General features: G+C 35.8%; 3 protein-coding genes across 3 annotated transcripts; 1 reads left to right on the top strand and 2 right to left on the bottom strand.

The window, feature by feature from the left end:
• Positions 1-2,534: 2,534 nt before the first annotated feature.
• LOC110699250 lies at positions 2,535-5,097 on the top strand. The gene is made up of 2 exons (XM_021876741.1): positions 2,535-4,011; positions 4,525-5,097. The coding sequence occupies exons 1-2, from the start codon at positions 2,789-2,791 to the stop codon at positions 4,766-4,768; spliced, it is 1,467 nt and encodes a 488-aa protein (XP_021732433.1). The 5' UTR covers positions 2,535-2,788; the 3' UTR covers positions 4,769-5,097.
• Positions 5,098-6,771: 1,674 nt separating this feature from the next.
• LOC110699251 (glycosyltransferase family 64 protein C4-like) lies at positions 6,772-16,558 on the bottom strand. Its single transcript, XM_021876742.1, has 5 exons — positions 16,362-16,558; positions 11,023-11,419; positions 10,127-10,290; positions 9,935-10,005; positions 6,772-7,285 (listed from the first exon to the last, which is right to left on the bottom strand). The coding sequence occupies exons 1-5, from the start codon at positions 16,556-16,558 to the stop codon at positions 7,125-7,127; spliced, it is 990 nt and encodes a 329-aa protein (XP_021732434.1). The 3' UTR covers positions 6,772-7,124.
• Positions 16,559-20,711: 4,153 nt separating this feature from the next.
• LOC110699415 (probable nucleoredoxin 1) lies at positions 20,712-21,944 on the bottom strand. The gene has a single exon (XM_021876930.1). The coding sequence runs from the start codon at positions 21,942-21,944 to the stop codon at positions 20,712-20,714; it is 1,233 nt and encodes a 410-aa protein (XP_021732622.1).
• Between the last annotated feature and the right edge of the window lie 2,394 nt (positions 21,945-24,338).

Genomic DNA, 24,338 nt, shown 5'->3' with positions numbered 1-24,338 from the left:
CCTAATCTGTACTTATAATTAAAATTTTGTTTTGGTAGCTTGTATTTTGAGTGATTTCACTTAAGTAATTAAAGATGGTTTAAATTGTTTAACCCTGCGAATTAGACACTAATATCTTTAAACCATCAATTTAATGTAAGATCAAAGTCATTAAAGCATTAATATATTCGTATCATGAGTATCATCCATATAGATTCCTGTTTCATATACAATGTCAGGGTATTTAGATTCCAATAAACATCTTCCAAAACTCGATAACTCGTTGGTTTTTGTCATTAAACTTGACTACTTTAGTATTAAAACGCTATAGTGAAATTCTTTCAAAAACCTCAAGTCACTGAAGTGGAGATAGCACAACAAAAGCTCACCCTTTTAACTCTTAAAACCCTTAAAATAAGGCGAAAAAAATGAGGAAGGGACCCTTCAATGAGGCAATGAGCTAACAAAAATGATACTTGCCCCATTTAGTTCTAGTTGCCAAAATTGTTGAATTTATGCATTGAAAATCGTGAAAATAGAAGTATCATTAACCAATGGCAGTGTACAACGTTATATGGGCCTATTAAGGCCTTTGAATTCGTAATAGATGGCTCATATCTTCATTTTCACTAAATCATTGGAAGGAAATTTCTATTCCATATCATAAAACTTTTGAGATGTATAAATAAGACAGTAGTAGCATGAACTAGGCCCACTAACTTTTCTAACATAACAGAAGCTCCCTTGGGCCTTGGCCTTTGTCTTTGCTTCTCTAAAATTGGAAACATTTGCTTGCATTCTTTCCCTTCATGTTTTTTCTTTTTTCTTTGAAAAGGGTTAGTAAGCTCCAAATTTTAAACCACTCATTAGTTGAATAAAGAAGATGGTTGTTGTGTTATGTTATGTGTAATTGATTGCATGTAAACTATATTGTTGTTTGTTACCAAATCTTATAAAAACTACTAAAATAACTTAATAAGTACTTTCCCCTTCCATTATAATTGCTCCATTATCTAGATTTTCATGATTCTACATATAAATTTATCTATTCAATTTGTAACAAGTAGAAAATATAAAAATTCGATCTTTTAAAGTATATATCTTACTATTTAACAATATTTTACATGTCTATATTTTTCCTTTATTTAATTACAATACTTTAAGAAGAGTGTATAAATATGATAAATTAGAAAATAAAGCATTTAAATCAGCTTTGATAAATTAGCAAGCTAAAACGTCATATTCCGTAACAGATAGCTATCTATAAACCACAAGCTAAGTTAATTCTATATCAAAAAGATTTTTTCACCAAAGAAAGTCTATAGTCAAAAGGCTACTAAAATTTCAATCCAAAAGTCACATGGATTGAAAAGTTGAGCCTTAAATGAAGGATGCTCCACTTTATTTTACTTCCTCAATTTCAGATAGGATTATTACTCCTCGTCAAAAATTGATTTTTCAATTGTATTACTGTATGAGCAAGAATATATATACAAGTATATAACCTAAAAAGTGATTAGGGCTTATAATATTGGCCCATTAGCTATACACAAATATAAGGCTCAACACTCCTCAAAATATTTAAAGTGTTCCAACAAACAAAAATATTTGACAACACAAAATTTTGACCAATGACAATATAAAGCCGATACTTAAAAACTATACATAAAGACGATTTTAATTATATAAAACATAAATATTATTCAAAATACTATACATATAAAGAGATTAAAGATTCAAAATGGAATGGAATGTTTAAAATTCAAGCCGATATTTTTTATTTATTTTTATTTTTTTCTAAATAATGAAAAAGCACGTTTACAATCTCTTGTGTGAAAGTGAGCAAAAAATCAGGTGAAATCACAAAAACAGTGTCCACGTAGCATAGATATTTTTTGTATGCAGGAAAAAAAGTATAGTACGGAAACTAATCACGAGCTAAAAGCAGGGCAACCGGGCAGCCGGGCACGAGCAGCGAGTTGTGTGTATCGCCACCACTTCTCCTTTTTATTGCTGAGTCAACAAATTACGTTCTAAATTGTGTATTGAAATTTCCAACATTAGTCCTATTATATCGTTAAGTGAGTAAATTAATGAAATAATGAATTCTCTAGATCCTTATTCATCGAGAGTCTCTTCCATTTTAAGACATGTCAGAAGTACCTACATTCCTTGCCCATACTATCTGTATCTTGCTTGTCTCTTCTCGTGATGATACGATTACTATTAAAGTGTTTATTTAGTTGACATAAAATTATATGAAAAATTTACTATAGAATATTTGATTAAGTTGGTCTCATGAGAAGTTTACTTTTTCATTTACTCAGAACAAACTTAACAATATTACTTGTTATTTTTAAGGAATTGATTTAAAATCTATAATTGCCATTGCAATAATATAATTCATACAATTGTTGGGATTAAATTATGATTCTATGTTTAATATGCATGCTAAAAAAAGTAAGAGTAACTTGAGAAAATCCATAATTTACTAAATTACAAGTACAAGCTGTATTTGTATTGTATTGCCACACTTGGACCCTAAAAAAAAGGATTTTACAATAGTTCCCCAATTCCAACCAATATAGTAATATACACGCCTTATCAAAGAGAGATCACAACTCACAACCTTTGAATATCTTCTCTTTGGTCAATTCATCCTTTCTATTTTTTTCCATCTTTGCAACACCTACATATAATCCCCTTCTTTTTTCTCACACTTTCTCATTAAAAATAATAATCCTTTGAATCTCTCTTCTCAGATCTCAATCCAAATCTTTCTCATTTTCATATTCTCTCTTCTAAAAAAATGAGGGTGAACATTGCTCAATCAACCCCTCCTCTTTCTCCTCCATCTCCACCTCACAATGCATCGCAATCTTCCTTGTTCCCCACTACCAAACTCCGCCTCCATCGTTCTCCTTCCGCCACCGTGCTAACCAGCGCAACCCTTTCTCGCTCCAAATCTACGGACCTTAGTCTTCTTCGTAGATCCGTCAGCGCTAGCTTCGACGGTCATGATTTTCCTCATCATTATAATCACGAAAATAACACCCACAACAAAAAGCTCAATTTCCCCACCTTTCAACGCTCTTCATCAACCACTACGTCGTCGTCGTTTCGACACTCGGATTCTCCTCAGGTGGATGTTCTAGAACCTTCTATTTTGGGTATTCGACCCGACCCGCCAATTTGGCCCGCGAGAGATGCCGTGATTCGGGATTGCATTGCTCGAAGAGCTAGCAGCATTGAGCTCCCTCTTTCTCTAAGAATTCTGAAAATGAAGCAGAAACTTCAGCGATTAGAGGAGGAGAGAGAAATTGGGGATCTCGAAGAACATATGAAGGATAACCCCATTAATAATTTGTGTTGTTCGACTTTGTATATAATCAAAGAGGTTCAAAACCAGGCTTTGAAAAGCAGGGGATTGGTTTTAGATGAAGAATTAGATGATGGGGTTGTTAGCAAAATTCAAAGGGAGATGACATCTTCACTTATTTGGTTATTTAGGGAAGTTTTTGCTAAAACCCCTGATTTAATGCTGCAGATTATGCTTCTTACCTCGAATTTCGCCACATTTTCAATTGAAACATTGCTCCCTTTTGAAAATACCCAGATGATTTTAAAGCAGAATGATAGGAATTGGGCACTTGGGCAATTGGAATTTGCAAAATCAGGGGTAGTGGAATTGGAAAAATTGGAGGAGAAAGAAAATAGTTTGTGGAATAATATAGTGGAAGAAGCTAATGAGATTGGAGGTTATGTGAAGAATGAAGTGTTAGGATTTGTAATTGATCAAGATTATCTTAAAGATGATGTTAAAGAAGATGATGTCAAAGAAAATGATGTTTATGATGATAACAAGGTCGAATTCATTTCGCCGATAGGAGTTGAGATTGAAGCGGATGATTATGAGGAGTATTATAGGACTGATCTTCATTACCAAATGGGGTTGTTTCAGGATCCTAACAACACTCTCTTGCTATCTAATTATGCTCAGTTTCTCTGCCTTGTTTCCCGGGATTATGACAGGTATAATTTTTCATCTTAATTATTGTTTGATATAGTTTGAGATATTTTTTAAAATTAATCTTACTATGGGAAATACTTGAAATAGATTAGTTTCTTAATCCACCTGTTTTTGCTATTACGAAAATGGAAGTTGTTTGTTTTTGATAAAAGTTAGATAATTTGCTCCTGATTTATTATAAGTTGGTACTAGGTATACCCGGGTGTATGATAGACCTGGTAGATCGTAGCCTTATCCTTATTACTCGATAAGTCGATAGATATCTAACTGGCAAGACAGCATGCAAGTGGTCCTTGACTGGTAACCTGTATCTTGTAATTATATCTGTCTCATAGCAGAGTTCATGTCAGCTCGAAACTATCATGCTGTATTATTTCTTGTTTTACCTATTAATACTACTACTAACTCAGTAATGAAGCATGTGATTGTTTAATTGAAGCGACGAACTGGAGGAGATTAGTGAAGTCATAAAATCTTTGTTCTTGTATTTATATACTTGTGTCTTGATACTTCAGGGCTGAGGAGTGCTACAAGCGTGCAATACAATTGGATCCAACTGATGCAGAGGTAATAACACAGTATGCAAATTTCTTATGGGTGGTCAAACAGGATCTATGGGAAGCTGAAGAAAGATTCCAACAGGCTATGGCTGTTGAACCCGACAACTCCTTTCATGCATCAAAGTATGCAAATTTCTTATGGAGCACCGGGGGTGAAGATACATGTTACCCTTTAGATCCTCCCTGTGCCAAAAGCTAACGGGAAAGGCTCTGCTCTGTGAATAATAATACTTCGTAGTAAAAATTGTTCTCGGTTTAAATTTACTATAATAAGATAGATTAATTATCAGGGTAACATAATAATGGCATATTTGTAGTACAGTAGTACCATTGCTTTGCCTATTAGTGAGGATTCCAGTCTAGAGCCACTGGATATCTTTTTTGTATAACTCCTGGGCATTGTGACTTATTGATCTTGGCTTTTGGTACCTCTGTTGTGCAAGTAATATTGTAATTGTACAGTGTAAAGCTTCAGTAATGATAATAAACTATTGAAGCTTGAATCTATAGCTTCGTACACTTCTGCTATTCTGTTGTTTATCGTTGGATCGACTTAGGATTACATGGGATGATTTACAAACAAATCAAAAACTGAGTTGCTGAAAACTAGGAACTAATTTTTCCTTCTTCGAGGACGTTGCTTACCACAGTCCCTGGTATAGTGATATGTTGATCAGTCGATCTACCAAAAGCCAACCTAACACTTTTTTTCTAGTGTAATTTATTGTGTACAATGAATAACAGAATTAGTTCCCACTTTGAGAAGCAAAATCTGGAGTTCATTTTCTTTGGGGTTGGGAAGAAAATCTGAACCAGCCTGTCCTATACAGAAGCAGGATATCAGGGATCCCTTTGAGTGTTTTTTATCAAGACTTTCATTAGTTTACTTTAGATGCAAGCCGTAGTTTGACCAGTAAAGTCGTTGAAGATTGTGATTTAAACTGAATTTAGACACCTATTAAAACATACAAAAATGTTTAAATTTTGAACTGAACCAAATAAACAGGTTAAGTGCTGAAATTTTGGATGTTATCAGTGTTAAGTAGTTCAACAATGATCTCGAAAAAGATCTTGTTGACTGAACCGAAGGTAGAACTTCAAGTCTCAATCACATCTTAACAAACTTCAGTTGGAAATGAAGGCACAGTTTCTACCAGTCTAAGTCTAGCTCTTAGTCAGGTCAGATGACCATAACATGCAACACGGGATTCATTTGAGTGTACAATCAAGATGCTTCACAGCTTCAGTCCATTCTCATGAAGCATCATTGCGAGTTTTCTCTATCAATAATGACTAGTTAAATCAACAAGATGCAATCAAATCCAAATACTAACAGCTCCTTTAACTCCACCCATCACGCCTACTGCAACAATCAACCCATTACCCACTCATTTTCATGTGCAAAAAAAAAAAAAAAAAAAAATCTCCGTGCACTACCTATCCGATCTCCAAGTCTCATGTTCCTTATGAAAGGCAATCGAGGCAAGAAGAGAGTACTAGCTGCCAATCCTAGCGTGTTCCATCAATCTCACATAATCCGTTCAATAATTGGGTCAGGTTACAGGACCACCTCTTCCTCCAGTAACGTTCATATAGTAGCAACTAGCAAGTAGACTCAATAAGAGTCTGTACAAATGGACTTTCAAGACAGTTCTATCTTAACTTGGCCAAGTGGCAATAAGCTCTTCAGCTAAGATTTGGCAAGGTTACATGATCTACCTACCGATTTTTCGTTGGTCATGCACATACTATCTTCAAGAATATCTATATAATTATCTCCTAGATTTTAAGGCATATGCATAAAAGGATTCATGAAACAACATTTATTGCTAATACGACGACGGTGCACTTTTGTTTGTCCTTACTGATTATAGGGGCCTCTTTAATATCTGACCCTTAAGATAATTCGCTAGCCATCTTATCTAAACTAAATTGCTAGCCTGTATTACGTAATAAAATTGTTCAATTTACAAGGACCCCTTCTTTTAGCATACATAACAACCCTGTTAACAGGATAAGGAAATGGCTAAGACAGCAGATTCAAGGACAAATCTAGTAAAGTATGAAAAAGAAAGCTCAGCTTTGAGTATCACACAGACCTAATCTAAAGAAAAAATATATTTCAAGTATCCTTGATGAAGATATTAATATTGCAAAATGTCCCCACACATAGTGCATCAGCATATTAGTTGACGCGAGAGATTTTCCAGACAGAAAAGTCTTAAATCTTCTATTGATTGAGAGTTTCATTTCATACAAGTTCTTGGGATATATTCAGAACAGGATATTGCCCACTCAGTTGCCAAAATTGGCATCTACAACCTTACCCGAATACCCGCCACAAAGGCAGTCATCTTAAAATGATCGGGGGTGGAATTTTACATGTAGGAAAAAAGGCCAATTGATCTATACTTAATTTTATGAAGCCCAAACCTTTTTTTTTGTGGGATCAAGTATCCAGATATCATACATGGTAAAAAGAGCCAACCTACGAAAAATGGTAATTGACAGAACTGTGCAGAACAAAATGAATAGGTATAAAATGAAGCTACACATCACCAAAACCAGGTATTTCGGCTATCAACAACTTTCATGGAAGTTGAAACCAAAGGCATTTTCCCAAACTCAGCAACGAACCTGTTAATGCATTCAGTTCGTTTTTCGCTGTGACCTCCCAAGCTACTAATTCCAGTAGATCCAATCTCAAAAATCTTGCCTGGAATAGCATAAACATGATTAATATTCTGAGATGCAAAGAAAACAGGTTGAGGAAGCAACAAAGCAACATGAGTAAACTGGATTCATAAGCACATGAAACTAATAAAACCAGACACAGAAAAATTCCAGTGGACCAGGCAGAAGCCACTACTGAATAATCAGTTAAAATTGCTACAGTACAAATGTTACTAGAAAACACTCTCATTTGACAAGCATTACTGGAGCAATAAATGTTATCATCCATGCTACCAGTTTGCAAGTTCACAAGTTTAAACCCGGAATTGGCACATTTATTAAGGTAAGAGAAGTTAGAAGGTCATATCCACCACTAATTATCCACTCACCCCTAAGTATCCCTCCCTAAGAAGTAAGAGCCTGATTACCAATCTGCCGAGTGCCAACACCACGCTAACCCCTTCAAGCCAGCATCAGCCCACCATCAGCTTTTCCAACAACTCCAGACAATATTCCAATCCGTCAAATCTCATTATCCTAATCTGGCAAATCCTCCCCTTCTCTTCATCTTCTCCTGCACTTTCCTTTTTTCCTGCGCCTATTACTCCCTTCCCCTTACCAGCACAGATTTCCCTTTTCCTCTTTTCAAAAGTTGTTAAAGTAGATTTTAGAGTTGAAGAAAATAAAAAGAGTAAGAGTAAGATGTAGATATAAGAAAAAAAAACGTTGTTACCGGAGCAAATAAGGGTGGGTCGTTCTGTTTTTTCACTTCCTCCTGTCAGGACGAACAACGGAGCGGGAAGGATCACGACCATGTTTCGTCCAGGTGGTGTTCTCATAGTCGACAGGGGTGGGTGTGGCTAGATGGTTTATAGTCGGGGAGGGTGGTGGGGTTGGTGATGGTCTGATTGGGAGTGAATGGGATGGGGCTTGTGGTCTAGCAAAAATTGAAGGAGGTGGAGTTAATTGATAATTATATTTTACGGCTATTTCACCAAATGCCACTAAGCAATTGCAAAATTCACCAAATGTCATCAACCTTTTCAAAATTCACCAAATGCCACCGAGTTTTAAAAAAATTCACCGAGTGCCATTAATGACTGACGGCCGTTAGTTGACCCCACCACTTGCCACGTGTCACCTTCTAATTGGTCCGTTTTTTTAAAAAAAAATTAAACAAAAATTTAAAAAATGATTAAATAACCACCCAACTCACCAGCCCACCACCACCACCGACTCCCTCCTAAACCCAGACTAGTAATCACCACCACCGACTCCTTCCTAATCCCAGACAAGCCACACCACCCATCACTGACATCCCTTAAACCCAGCCCGACACCCTCACATACCCAAACCCACCATCGCCGACAACCCCTAAATCGAAGCTCACCATCGCCGACAATTCCTAAACCCAAATCCACCATCGCTGAACCCAAATCGAAGGTCACCATCGCCGAAAACTCAAACCAGCCACGAAACCCAACCCAAAACCAGCCACGAAATCCCCCACTCAGTCTCCCACAATACCCAACCCAGAACCACCCACATTACCCAACCCAGAACCACTATTTTATTTTTTTTACTATTATTTTTTAAAAATATTTTTAAATATATATTTTTTTTAATTAGTTTTAATTATTTTTTTCACCTTAAATATCTTACAAAAGCCCTGCACAACATAACATATTCTAGTAGAATGCTAAGAATCGAAATGTTTTCTTAAGTTTCTGTCTCTTTTTAAGCAATCAAGAATAATTCAATTGAAAGATCAAACAAGATAAAGTTGTTTCGATAATTCTACAGCGAAGATTCACCAACTACAACTTAGCCAACAATCAAGAGGTTTGTGCAATCCTACTGTAACTTACCCTCTCTAGATTTCACAATTCACAGTGTCACTCTCAAATCCCCTTCCCCTTAATTAAAAAAAGTTTTAATCCTCTCCACCTTTTCTGCAACTAACTCACCACTTCACCAGTAATTACCCACACTAACCTTCCTGTTTAACACTTGTGACAAACTACTGAGATATGACTTAACTACTCTTGCATTTTCCTAGAATAAGTGAATTTAATAGTTGGAGTAGGATTAAAATAATTAAAAAAAAAAAAAAAAAAAAAATCTTCTAAAACTTAACAAATAGGTTGGAATGCAAGAGCATCTAAAGGTGTAATAACTAATATGGTAGCAGCCAGCAAAAAACTTAGCCTTATACAGTGGCATGTTGCACAATGACAACACGAAATACTATTACACAATAGGCTTATAACCACAAACTCCGTTTTATGCACATAGACAATTGACATAAATTACTTCGTAAACTAAGTAATTGATGCAGTAGTATAATACAGTAAAGAGAGAGTAAAGATGCTAGCGTATAAAAAAGAAGATTATTAATTTAAAAAATCAAGAAAGGGAATTAAGGTTCCAAATTCAGGTAGCAATCATCTTAAAGATGGTCTCAACATAAAAGGTTAATTAAGATGAAAGTGGGTAGGGGTGGTGCAACTTTGCCCATATGATTATATGAAAAGAGAAAACAGAAGTGTGAAAAGCAAATAGACTATGGCAAATCTTTCTTTGGGTGTGAAATGTTCCCCAAAAGAGAATTACTGCAGTTAATGTGGAACTTTCATAAAGGCAATTAAAGCAACACATAAAGTACGAAGGAAGTATAAGATAAATTAATCACCTTTCACCCAAATAGGAGGAGCACCAGTTGCATTTGCAACAAGAAATGACATTGCAATATCTTCACAATTCCTGCATAATTATTTACAGCAAGTCATGACAATGTCAACAAGTGACAAATAAACCGGGCAGTACCACAGGCATAATAAATCTTGGCCCAGGCCAACTACTGTCATAAGGCTCCAATATATACCTGTTATGAGCTACATATTCTCTTAGAGATGCTGGAAACTCATTTGTGTACATTGCCAGATACTTTTTGTGGAAAAAAGCGGCCTTGGATAGAACCATACTATAAGTGCCCATCCACCAAACAGACCACCAACCTCCATACTCAAAGTAATCCCTATTGCCTCTCTGCAGAAGAATTTTCAAGTAAGCAGATGCAAAGTAATTGAGTTTTAAAGATAGCCATATTATCATACACAACTAACACAAGTAACAGAGCTATACGTAAAAAAACAAGAAAAGGAGTTCAACTTAAGAGTTAATAGAGCTCCTAAGAGCCTTGGTAACTCAGTCATTCGTCATGTTTGTGGAAAAATCGATTGCTACATAGACAACTTGAGAAAAAAGGGAGTTAAAAAAGACAACTATGTGGTTGAGAACTAGAAGAGACTAAAGCCAGCAGATTAAATCAACATAATCAAGAGGGGATCTCATTATATTTTCACCAAGTTATACAGCCCCAAGATAAAGATTATACATGTATTGGTGGCATTACATATAAGTATGTAACCTACGACTAGAAGGTGCACAATGATTCATCTGGATCTCTTGTTTCTTTGCCCACTTATTGAGGAAGTAGAATGGGAAGGACCAAGAAGGCTGGGATCACAGACTAGAAAATCCAAGCAGCACATATACTTTAGACAAATTAGTTTGAAAATAGAAGAAAACAATCAAAATCACATACACAGAAATAACACTTTTCATCCAGAAAAGTCAGATGAGGTAAACTCAAAAGTTTTACTTCAGACCTTGCAGACACAGAAGGTAACAAAGCACATCAGGCATTGCACAGACGTAAGGCAGCTAAGTTCTATTTTATTGGGGGGAAAGAAGGAAAGAGAAAAGAGAGATGCATACGGAGTGATCCAGCCAATGCATACGTGGCACAAATCCAACCATTGTATCAGGAGCACTCTGCCATACACTATAGGCAAGTTCAACAGAAGAGCAAGGGAATATGACATCATCGTCAATTGAGAAGACTACATCTGTCTTCAAATTCTTGATTTCTTTAAATCTATTGTTCAAGCTGTCTTCTTTATTGATGTCGAACTTCAGTTCAATTTTTCGTCCATTTTTTGAGTATTTCTGCACGATACGCTTTAGATAGCGATTGAGAGACTCTGATGGAGGATCAGGCTCACTCCATACAATGTGTATGGAGTCCAATCGTAGACATGCTGCATAATGGGAGATGGATTTCTTTAATAGATCATTTCTCTTCCAGGTATTAATTAAAAGTGTATAACCCTTCCTGCAATAACAGACACCAGTCAGATACAGGGGGCTACCCAGCAGCACCAAACTAAATGAATCAAAAGATTTACTCAACAATAATATAGTACAAAATGCTACTATAGAAATATAAACTTATATAAATAACAATCTAATGGCTTCATTTCTTTCTCGATTTGTCACAGAATGCAATGAAGTTGGCAATTCGCTCCCTTTTCTTTATGAGTGCCAAAGTTTGACTAGGCACGTATGCCAATGCAGATGCTTGACAAAAAATATCTTTATCATTAGGTATAAATTATAAAAAAGTTGATGTTCGAAAACTCTACATTGAGATGAACCTACCAAAATCCCACATGACTTTTTTTCTTATGTATAAATCGCCAACAATGGTCAAAGTTGAGTATGTGACTGTGCAAAATGTCAGTGGCACCAAAAAATAAAATGGAGGGAGTACAAAGTTAGACCCACAACATACTCTAAACAAACAAAACCAGCACTTCCAAATGTCTCAAATAATTGAAGATAAAGTTAAGCCAAATTATAGAAGAATAACTTGGACTATTTATCACCCTCCAACTTTCCATATGACACCCTCAATCCATCAGCTCAAAATTTCAGTATCAACTCCCATATGACCATAGCATAGTATCAACTCCCATATGTTCATGATATTTATGAGTTATGATGATCAACAGCTACCATGTCCATGGCAGTTATGACTTATGACTATTAACAGCTACCATGATGGTCAAATAAATGCCAATATAAGTCATACATAAACTCCTTCACTTTAATTTTTTTAAAAAGTAAATAATAATCATAAATTCAAATTTATCATCAAGCATAATCATGAAATGCTTTCATATAACCCAAACTGAGGGTGGATCCAAAGTGCTCTTATCTTGCTATGAGGTTCCGTGTCTCGCATATCTCCAAAAGGGAAAACTACTTGTCCTTGCAATTTTAAGACTTTCTGTGCATAAACCTGGCACAACCCATCTAGTTTTTGTTTTAATCTAGGAAAAGAAACTAGCAAAAATGTAGGTTCAGCCATCGATCAGATTGATGTGTGATACATAAAGCTTAAAGTAGGTAAAAGTCATTTCAAGAAAATTTCAGCATTCTGTAGAACAAACAGCCTTTGTGAAGCCATTTACATGCACAAACATCCTCACATTTTAATCATATCTTGACTTTCACAGAACTCTTAATACACCCCAGAGGGACAGAATTCTGTATTAGTCAACTTCCACTTTAAATTCTGGATCAATAAAAAAGCAAACACAGAAATTGTGATTATAAGGTTTGATAACTTTGATCCTCTTGTTTTCTACAGAAAATGCCCATTTGGAGACCTACTTAGCGAGAAGGATTATATTATGCCCCTACCCTTAAATCTACGCCAGTACTTGCACATTATAATTTGTTCTATCAACAAAACAAACAAAGCCAGTTATGAGAACATCAAATTTGGGCCTTTGTATTAAGCTCATGGAAAAGTGCAGAACCCAACCACTTAGGTTCATGTGGATTGGAGGCAGAATTTTCATAGAAAGAGTGTTCCCACTTTCACCAAGTATTAGTATTTACTAGTTTGAAGCTCTATACATAGATAATGCAAGAATTCATTGGTTCATGTAACAGTTCATGACAAGTACTGATATTTTTAATGGTCCATAATTGAATAAAAAGATTATTATTTGAAAAATCAAAAAACTGTGTCAGATAAACCTAGTAAGTCCAGCTAATTACCAAGGCCGTGTATAAACTACAGCTTTCTTCCAAGGAAGAGCATAGAGGGTATATGTTATGTTCGGTTCCTACTATAAGCAGCAACACTGCTGCAGGCCTGCAGCTAATGTTCATGCCTTAATGGACAAAACAGGAGGAAGTGTACGCCTCAAGAGATTGCTCAAATTTTTGCCAGAATCTCTAGGCCCATCAAGCCAAGCTCAGAAACAGATGATGAGATTGAAGCCATGTTTGCAGTTATGGGACTACGCTTCTAATTTCTATATAATAATTGCAGAGTCAGTTTTACAACTTTTGATGACAAGCCTCCAAACCCTAAATCCTCAAATGTCAAATCCTATTAACTTCCCTATTTTTATTAAAAATACTTTCACTAAACATAATTTCCAATATCAATACAATAACTTCCCCTAAATGCACAATAATTTCTTCTAATCATATTTGAAAAAATTAATAATAACTACCCTGTGCTTTACCAAGGGTATGCTCTAGTAAAATGATAATGAATTAGTGGATTAGGTCTTTTGAAGCATCAAATTACATGATTCTCAACTAACCAACCTATTTTATACTTCGTAGTCAATGTGATATGATTTACTCTAGTGTCTTGACCAATTTCAAGTCTTGTTCTAATTGCTGACGTAAGCAAAAAAAAAAAAAAAAAAAAAAAAAAACTTATGCTGCAGACATATTACATGTTCATCATTTTGCAAGTTTTGCTCAGGTACTTATAAATTAGTTGTAAGCAGTGTTATTGAGAATAATTGCTAACAGTGACTACGAAGATTTGGTTCCTGCTGCTACTTCAAGACTTTGAGGGCATGCCTAGATTGCCTACAATAGGAAAGAGGAAAAGTTAAAGGAGGAAATATATTCTGATGTTTGTATAGCCAGGATTGAGATTATAATTGTAAGGGGGTGATTATATTCCCCTAAAGAAAGGAGTAACAGTTACCCCGCTCTCCCCTAGTGATTTTCCCCTTCAAACAATTACCCTCTCTCATCTTTGTATCAGTTCTCTTTCCACAAGTTTCTACCTCAATCAGTCTATCTCACTCCACGAGTCCTCGTAGCCTAACTCTCCCTACACCGTCACCACACCACCACCTTCACCCCTCTCTCTCTCTCTCTCTCTCTCTCTCTCTCTCTCTCTCTCTCTCTCTCTCTCCTACAACCAACTTTGTTCATTACTCCTGAAATCCCCTGGAAATAATGCCAAACTTGAGAAAGGAAGTGAAATTTACCCCATTAAATCTTGCCCCTTGATCATTAAAGAGAATGCAGACATGTCCTTAGTAGACATAAACACAGACCATATAGATTAGATTTGTTGTACCAGAAAACCTTATATATATATATATATAAAAGATTTTATGCCAGAGAGATCTACTATAGAAGCAATCCATTTAATAAGACAAATGATGAAGTTTTATAAGGTAAAGAAGAAGAATCTTCATATGGTCTTTATTGATTTAGAGAAGGCGTATGACAAAGTGCCAAGAGATGTACTTTGGTGGGCAATGTTGAAGAAAGGTATCCCACGAAGGTACGTGGATCTGGTTAAGGATATTTCTCGGATGTGTCAACAAATGTGAGGACATGTGGAGGGTTGACAAAAGATTTCCCTACTACAATTGAATTGCATCAAGGGTCTGCATTAAGCCCTTTTCTTTTTGCAACGGTTCTAGATGAAGTAACTAAACCAATTCAAGTTGAAGTTTCATGGCGTATCGTTTGAGGATGATATCGTTTTGGTTGATGAAACTAAAAATGGGGTTAACGCTAAGTTGGAACAATGGAGGCAAAGGTTGGAATCTAGAGGGTTTAAGCTAAGTCGGAGTAAGAATGAATATTTGGTATGTCGCTTTGGTACTCAAAGGGGGACAAGCTATGAAGTGGTGAGTTTGGATGGAAAAGATTTGACCATGAGTGAATGTTTTAAGTATCTTGGGTCGATCATCCAGAAAAATGATGACATTGATCAAGACGTGACCCACAAGATTAAGTCGGGTGGCTTAAATGGAGAGCGGCCACGAGAGTGTTATGTGACCAAAGCATCCCCTTAGAGTTGAAGGGAAAATTTCTACAAGACTGTCATAAGACCACTGTTGCTCTATGGTTTGGTTTCTAAGAAGGAGCACATTAAAAAGATGGAGGTTACGGAAATGCACATGTTAAGCTGGATGTGCGGGAACACTCTAAGAGATAGAATCAGAAATGAGGTTATTCGCCATAAAGTAGGTGTGACAGACATTGTAGACAAGCTAAGGGAAAATAGTCTGTGTTGGTTTGGGCATGTAAGACGGAGACCCGAGGGTGCACCAATTCGAAGAGCGGAAGAGAAGGACCATGGAGGGGTTAAACGAGGGAGATGGAGACCGAAAATGACTTGATTGGAAGAAGTTAGGAAGGATGTGAAGTATATGGATTTGCATGAGGATGGGGTATTGGATCGTAACAGGAGGAAGATTTTTGTCAATGATTATACGGAATAATCAAATTTGATCCACTTATGGGATTAAGGCTTTGATTGATGGTTAGCAAATTAGGTGACTTCTCTAATGGCAAAGTTCAATGGATACCCTTATTCTCTATGAAGTATGAACACCTGCAATTCCTTAGTTTTTGAAATGTAACAAAAATTGATATTTAGGACCTTATAAAGTCTCAACTAGAAACAACTATAGGTTCTTTCTCCTTCTTCTTCCATTATTCAATCCTTTCTATCGACCCTAGCAAAGTATAGTTGCCTCTTTCGGGATTTTCCATCCACTTAAGTAACAATTGCACAACATATTTCTAAATTCCAAATTTATTGGGGAAACTCTCGGCACGCAACATAATGGTTTGTATGAAAGTTGCCTCTTACGGAACTAGTTACGGGACTTTTGTAAAAGAGTGTCTGAGTATCTACACCTTATCAGACACTTTTTTACAAAAGTCCTCTAAATTCCTCTAAAATTTGCACTAATGGCAAGTTGCTAACTTTGAATTTGCACAGTAACTAATAAACTTAACTATAAATCCTAAATTCAGAATCATTATCATCTTCAACCAAATTCCAAATTAAGCAAAAATCAACACCAATCCAATAACATACTCCATAACACAAAGAATCAGTAAATATACAGCAAAACTATACAACAAAATCATACGAGTAATAGACAAACACAATTAAAGTAAATAAAAATGCGAAATTAACGAACCTGTGCAAATCAGATTGATCGACAAAACTGTGATGTTGAGTCCATTGAATGAAAGTGGAAGCTCGAAAGAAGAACAAGATCAAAGTGAAGAAGATGCAAAATCCAAGCAATAATTTAACCTTAACGGATCCAACAGATAAGAAAGCAAGTTGCCGGAATCGCTGAGCAGCTCGCCGACTCAAAGGCGAACCTCTCATCGCAACCACAACAACACTCCGCCGCAGAAACTCGGAATCTCACATAGCATGGTGGTTGTCAATGGCGAGTCAACTCGTTCGTGAACTCGCCGGGAAATCTCATCGGAGAAATTCGCCGGCGCCGGAGAAGATAAAGGAGAGAGAATTAGGGTTAGTTTTGTTAGGTGGTAGTTACTAGTTGTAATCAGAACGACGTCGTTATCGTTGAAAATTCCGGGCCAGAAATTGTTAAATCGAATAAGCAACAGAGGGAGTGTTTGGTGTTTGCATTTGATTTGGACGGAAAATTTTTAAGGTGCGGCATATGATAGTGAAGGATTTTTAATTTTTTTATTCTTTTTATGAGGTCATGAGATAGAGAAAGGTTGAAATCGGACACGTGGAAGGTTTTGATAGGCTATGAGTTTATTGAATAAACGGTAGGTGGCATAAAATAATTTGTATGAGTTGCACTAGCATTTAAGTGCGGAAAATAAACTTGTACAACCAATTTGGTATGGCTAATTACTTTATACACATTCCTTATAAGTTGGAACCGATTATAAGTAATCACTATCAACTTAAATTTTTGAAATCAATGTAAGTGGTTGAGGATTTGACAATTCTTATAATTTGGATCGAGTGTTTAATCTCGTCCTTACTAATGTATTAATTAATTATAATGTTAATAAATAATAGTCATATTGGTTCATATATAGCGGCTTAAAATATCTTTGAAAAAGAGGGGGGGTCACCTTAAATTAGGAATTATTTTAAGATTTAAGTAGATTTGATATGCCCTTTTTACTAATATTGGCGAAAAGCAGGTTTTCGAAAAAGAAAAAAAAAATTGGCGAAAAGCAATTAGGATATATTTAAGTTTAATCTCAAAAAAAAAAAAAAAAAAAAAAAGAGGTTTCAATTTGTAGCTATGGTAAGAAATGGATTAATGGAAAAAATATTAAGAACATTTAGACCCCGTTCACTTCACCTTATTTTTGCTGAATTGAAGTTATTTGTACTAAACTGAAATTATTTTTGTTGAACTTAAATTATTTTTACTGAACTGAAATTAATTTTAAATTATTTTTGCTAAACTGAAATTGTTTTTACTAATTTTCTGTTATATTTCTTCTTTAAAGTTACTGGTTTTTACTGATGAACTAAAATTATTTTTACTGAACTGAACTTATTTTTGCTGAACTGAAATTATTTTTACTGAAGTGAAATTATTTTTATTGAATATTATTTTTTTAAGGTAAAGTGAACAGGGTCTTAGAATGGAAAAAGGTGTAGCATAAGTGAAATTCAAGTAAATTGAATAAATAGTATAAGTAAAATTTAGTTGCTCATGTAAAGGAAGTTTAGATAAATTAAAATAATGCACTAGTAAGTAGAGTTGTACACTAGTCCAATATCGAATCAAATTAAAAGTAGTTAGATTAGAAGATTGAAAAATTTATGTCAATATTGGACTAATTCGGCCTGATTTTGGACTAGTTTAGACCTTTTTCATGATCACCGTATTATATATTGTAGGTTTTTTTTTTTTGTTATTTATAATTTTTTTTTCTTCTTTCTAATAAATTGCTATAAGTATTCTACTCCATATATATCATAAATTCATAACAATTATTTAAAAGCCAATTCCTATCAAACTTTCATTTTCTCAAGGCAATAATAGTCTCTATCAAACTTTCAACTTGGTCATATAGTCTTTATTTTATTAGTCTTTTAGCTACAAACTTCAAACTTCGTATTCAAAGAATAGTCATTAAATTTGGCATATTAAACATTTGAATAGGATGGTTCGTTGTTGTAATTTTTTTTATTTAATGGCAATTTCACGAGGTAAGCACAGTATATTGTACTTTAAAAAAAACACAAGTAGCTAGTTTCTATCTTTATAAGGTACTAGTATTATAAACCTAACACATTTTTTACAGATCAAAATTTTTATTTAATGGCAATTTCACGAGGTAAGTACGGTATATTGTACTTTAAAAAAATATAAGTAGCTAATTTCTATCTTTATAAGTTACTAGTATTATAAACCTAACACATTTTTTATAGATCAAGATTCAACTCACAACGTAAGTATTCCTTTCGCAAAGTCAAACCCACAAAGTCAAGAATAATACGCTACATTAACTTATCTTTGTGCCCAATTGCAAGACCGTGGAATCTACTCATCTAGTAGTGCATCATAAATTTCTAAATTGGAAATAATAAAGAATCTCAATGGCTCAATTCATCATATGTCGGACTAAAAACAAAAAATCAAACATCTTCTATTGGACCTTTTTTTTATTTTTAATATTGGACTTCTTCTAACTTGAATGAATTATACCTCTCTGAACTAGTTTTATCATAAGGAACTCTTGTTTCTTTCTTTCTTTTTATTTTTAATGGAGGACAACGGTTAGACTTTGGGGGTACAAGTTCATACAAATTAACTCTAAATTATCTGAGAATGTCATCTTACCGCTAAATAAGCTTTGATGATACTTATCTGTTTAACATGAAAAATAACAAAAATATCAAAATCATGAGCTAGCATTGATGTGAATAACATGTGATATAAGTTGGTTCCTTTCGGCATAAAAATAATTCTCAACTTTCGGGATAGCTCAAAGGAAAAATTGCCCGAAATAATCCCACCTTTGGGGCGTCCGCTAAAAATAATCTCACCTTTACCCCCCCTGATCTTTTTTAATGGACTCAACCGGTCAGTTAACTTGTTATAGCAAGTTACTTAACACATATCGAAATCCAATTAGTCCAAAACATAAAAATAAAAAAAGATAAAAAAAAACAATTAATTAATTTTAGAAACCACCCACCAGCCAAACCACCTCCCCTACCATCGATCCCGGCGTGCCGACCTCCCCTGCCACCCCCGAACCCCCTCCCTCCCTCACGAAACCAGGCACACCTGAACCCCCTCTCCTGAACCACCCTCGAACCTCCTCCCTCCGTCATGAAACCTGGCGCGACTGAACCTCCTCCCTCGGTCACGAAACCACGATTTCGGCCTCTCGTCACTCTCTCTTGCCTCGATTCCGGCCGCTCAGACCACCTCTCTTCTTCCCCCGTCGCGCGAGCTCTAATCTGATGGTCTGGTGGAGTATTGCGGTGGCTGGGGCTAATGGTCTGGTGGAGGGGGTGGCTGGCTGCTCCCCCTTATTTTTTAAAAATTCATTTTTTTAATTTAAAACTTTAGACATTGTATGGTGACACGTGTACTTTAAACCCCAAAAAAAAAATACCTTTTTAACAGGTAATCGGTCATTTGGGACCATTGGGAGCAGATTGGGGGTAAAGGTGGGATTATTTAAAATTAACCCAAAAGTGGGATTATTTTTAGCGGACGTTCCAAAGGTGGGATTATTTCCATTTTTCCTAGCCCAAAAGGCCAAAATCAGTATAGTACGTTAAGTGGTTCGTCGTAAATTCCAATTGTAATATTAAAAGTAAATCTCTTTTTAAGCATATATACAAACAAGTAGCCAATGCTTTGAAGTTTTGCAATATGTTAGACACAGCACTGAAATTTTTTCCATACAGAACTTAAATTAAGAAAATCCCCTATTCTCTTCTATATCTTGTTTAATGTTCCTTGGGAGAATTTTATTATTCAACAAAATGTAGTCTGTAACGTTTGTAGTAGTGCTTCTTTATAAATAGCTTTCTTGAAGAACAATATAACAGATCATATTAAAATATCTAATTGTACTTGCATCATCAATTGAAATATTAAAGATAAATAAACAAGGGTTAAAAGCAGATATATGCTACACTTTGGCCTAAATGGCCAACATACTCCAATTCATTTACAAGCAGTAGCCTTAAATATTGCTTCACAAAGGAAGAACGCGCGCGCTATAACTATCCAAGAACCATCTGAATTCATTTTCAACATCTTGTCGTAGGTTATAAGGGAAAGGATAAGCATCAATACCGCGATCCATTAGAAGTTGATGAGCATGTATTGTGAGAATCCGACCATCTTTTCCAAACGCAACAAGGTCGTTAAACTTGTTACTACCCTTCAAGCATATGTGCTCCCATATGACATCTGCGCGGGCAGGGTCATGAGGACATTCGAGCCATGGCATTGCAGTAAAACATTCAAGAGGAGAAACATTTGCATAAAAATCCATGTGAACAAACACTACTTCAAAATTAGGATCTTCTTCTCCTTAATTTCATGGTACAAACCTTTAATCCAATTATATGATATGTCCATGTGATCGTCCATACAATTATCTGTCCATTCAAGGTAAAGCAGTACATTCCTACCGCGAAGCTCTGCCACACTCACACGCGTACCATCATTAGTACAAACGTAGTTTTGCTCCTTAGACAACACTAACAATGACTCCAAGGTTAACTCCCTAAGCCTTGCAGTCTCTTTCTCAATCATATTCGCGATAGTGAAAGGATATCCATCAAAGCCGAAATTTCTTATTACAGTTTCTCCATAAGGATTCACATATTTACCACTAGTTGGGTCTAAAATGATCAAAGTATCCATGGAGTGAGTTTCGCTAAGTCGGCTCAACCAATGGCTTACACTATCCTTGAAAGGTAACACCCACCAAGATGTTATCCCCCTCTGTACTAAATCAGCATTTACATACTCTATAAACTGTCGTGGTTCCTCGTCGGGTTGGTGTATCAATACTATCTCTAACTCGTAACCTTGCTTACAATGACATAGCTCATACACCTCATGGAGTTCCCCCATGAAATCCCCATCTCGACACAAGTACAATCCAACCAATTTTTTCTTAAGGTCTGATACACAAATTGTCCTGTTTTTACAAGAGTTGCTGACTAAAATATCAGAGGGTTTGCACCTCAAGATTTCTTCAATGGGCAACAAAGGTCTATGTGCTTCTTCATAAAGGGTTTCGAGCCTCTCATTCGTAAAAGGAAAAGAATCAGCACCATACAACTCTAGAAAATAAGAACTTTCTTGCAAAACCCTTTGATGAGGGTCTGCAACAATGACACTAGGGTCATAATGTACATTAAGCCCTGTTAAGCCAATAGACTTACAAACATAATCACGAGACTTCGAGTCACAAAAAGGGATTGCAAGGCAATTAGGGAACGAAGAGAGGAAATTTATAAAAACAGTTTCGTTGTCAACCCATTCACGTTTCATCTTAGCCACCAAAACCATCTGAATGTCGTCTCTACCAGAGTCGAACCACTCGGAGAATGCAGCTTTTATAGCCCAACAGTGGTTGTCTACCGGACTTTGAGGTTCTATAGGAAGAAAGAAGCAAAAGATCATGACATATTTCCTCCTTAGGCTATCAACCATGACTTTGTCACCATTGTCGCGAATTAGAAAATTCCCTATAGTCCGTCGATAACAAGGATATAACATCAACATGGTCACCTTCTTTGATAGGGGAATCATAAGGCGTCAAGCTATCAGGGTAAACCGGTTCCTCGTGAATTGGCTCCGAGGTTCGACATGATTTTGCTCGTTGGAGGTCTTTTTGGTATTGAAAAGGAGGAATTAACTTTCCCTCCATAGAGTTTGTCATTGGTGTAACCTCTAAACTCTAAAACTTTTTCTTTTTATTTTTTTATTTTTTTTATCGGGTGTTAAGATTGTTCCTATTTTTTTGTGTTCATTTCTATTTTAAGATTATGACACCTAGACGAGTATAGAGATAAAATCACATTCCCTTAAAAAAAAAAATAATAAAATAAAATCACATATCCTCTTAAGTCTTAATCAGTATAGAGTATCCTACTGTCAAATGGAGAAATGAGATTTCCTCATAAAAAAAAAATAAAAAATAAAAAAAAGAGAGAGAGAGAGAGAGAGAGAAATGAGATGAGATAAACAAATTAAATGTCGTGCAAAGTTGCATGATTTCCAAATTTCAATACTATGTAGGAATGTAAGATTAGTTGGCTTTGGGCCTAATTTTTTGGGCTTATCGCACTGGATCTAATGGCTGACAGAGGTGCACATCACAACACTGAGCTACGGAAGTTTCTATTATTAGACCTCAACAACTCAACTCCTAAGAAGGAAAATTTGTATTAGACAACCAAAACATTTTGGTCATTATTGTGAATCCTAAATTAAAATGCAAAAAATTTAGATGAACAAATTGATATTGTATTTGCCAACTTTAGACACCCAAAATGAAGATTTATATATATATATATATATATTATATATATATATATATTATATATATATATATATATATATATATATATATATATATTTAATTTACAATTATTATTTTTTTTAAAGTGGTACTAGTAAGATCACAATAGCTATAGAAAAGGAGGGAGGGGAATACAAAATTATGAAGTATATGAATAGTTAAAACATGTATAATACTAGAAATACATTGATAATGTATTCTTTGATTCCCTAGATTTAAGACAATTTTGGCATTACCAATCATAGTTATGTTGTGCATGGTAGAGGATCTCAAAGTTACAATATTAAGTTTTGTATGTAGTAAATAAAATACTTACTATGTGTCTATGTTACTCTCATTTAAAATAGGGAAAAAAACTAGTTATGGTTGAAAACTTGCAATATAATTAGGGATCGTTTGGTTTGCACGGGGTAAACGGGATGAAATGAACAAAAGGAATGAAAGAGAATGGAATGAAAATCCTTTAGATGTAGTAAGTTGTTTGTTGTAAAAAATACAATGGAATCACAACCACCACCACACCCACACAACCCCATCTTTTTTCATTTCCCACTTTTACCGGCCACCCCACTGCCTCGCCGCCCATCCTTAACCCTTCGCCGAAACTCGCCGCCCATCCCTAACCCCTCGCCAGAACTCGCCTCTCGCTCTTTCTTTGCTAGGGTTTTGTAGGTCCGTCGCCGCTCTTTTTTCGCAGCTGGGAAGAGGGTTCCAGGGAGGGAAGGTCCGTCGCCGCCCATCCCTAACCCCTTGCCGGAATTCAGCTCGCCTCTCGCTCTTTCTTCGCTATGGTTTCAAAGGTACGTGAGTGTACATTCTTAGTCTCGCTCTTTTTCGCAGTTGGGAAGAGGGTTCCAAGGGGCGGCGAGGGGCAGTAAGGGATTAGGGAGGGGCGGAGAGTCGGTGAAGGGTTAGGTATTAGGAGGTGCGACGAGGGGATGGCCGGGATTAGAGAATGTCTTCGAGGGATAGTCGGCGAAGGGTAGGTGGTGGAGGGGAGGGCCGGCTAGGGGTGGGGGAGGCGCGGCGAAGGGTAAGTGGTGGTGCGGTGGTGCGGTTTTCCGGTGATGTGTGTAGGTAGGAGGGTGGTGGTATGGTGGTGGCCTAGGAATGGAATGGAAATACCTTGAGGGGGGGTGGGGAATGAACTTCGAAGGATTTGGGGGAATAGAGAAGATAGAGGGAATGGGAAAAAAGGTCTAGCAAACAACAACAAAAAGAATGATTTTCGTTGATTCTCATTCCCTTTGATGAATATCCCCAACCAAACGACCCCTTAATGTTATAAACATACGGTAATAATAATTGAGCATTGAGATTGAACTTCCTTATATGACTTGTGAAACTTAAAATTAAATTAATAATTAACCATGGACATTGATTTTTCTTCCAAATTAAATATGACTATCTATATACTATACTGAAGCGATACTTTTTTTTTTCCCCTCCAAAATGGTTATAATCCCGCCTATTTTCTTATTGTGCTTTTTTTTTGTTTTTGTGTTTTTTTTTTAAATTACCTCTCTATTTTTTAGGGGCCAATTGGTTGGTTAGTTTGCTATCTAAATTTATCCAATCAAAGTTTGATAAATAGG

Source organism: Chenopodium quinoa, unplaced genomic scaffold (genome assembly GCF_001683475.1).
Source record: "Chenopodium quinoa cultivar QQ74 unplaced genomic scaffold, ASM168347v1, whole genome shotgun sequence".
Lineage (NCBI taxonomy): Eukaryota > Viridiplantae > Streptophyta > Magnoliopsida > Caryophyllales > Amaranthaceae > Chenopodium > Chenopodium quinoa.
The sequence above is the reverse complement of the archived record's forward strand: the minus strand, read 5'-3'. Positions and strand labels throughout refer to the sequence as shown.

Bases quoted from the DNA above. Each gene is read 5' to 3' on its own strand.
- LOC110699250 (XM_021876741.1), top strand. From the start codon at position 2,789: ATGAGGGTGAACATTGCTCAATCAACCCCTCCTCTTTCTCCTCCATCT. The intron at 4,012-4,524 runs GTATAATTTTTC...TTGATACTTCAG, and splicing joins GTTTCCCGGGATTATGACAG to GGCTGAGGAGTGCTACAAGC.
- LOC110699415 (XM_021876930.1), bottom strand. From the start codon at position 21,944: ATGTTGATGTTATATCCTTGTTATCGACGGACTATAGGGAATTTTCTA.
- LOC110699251 (XM_021876742.1), bottom strand. From the start codon at position 16,558: ATGAGAGGTTCGCCTTTGAGTCGGCGAGCTGCTCAGCGATTCCGGCAA. The intron at 11,420-16,361 runs GTTCGTTAATTT...CTGTTATTGCAG, and splicing joins GATCAATCTGATTTGCACAG to GAAGGGTTATACACTTTTAA. The intron at 10,291-11,022 runs GTATGCATCTCT...ATTCTTCTGCAG, and splicing joins TGCATTGGCTGGATCACTCC to AGAGGCAATAGGGATTACTT.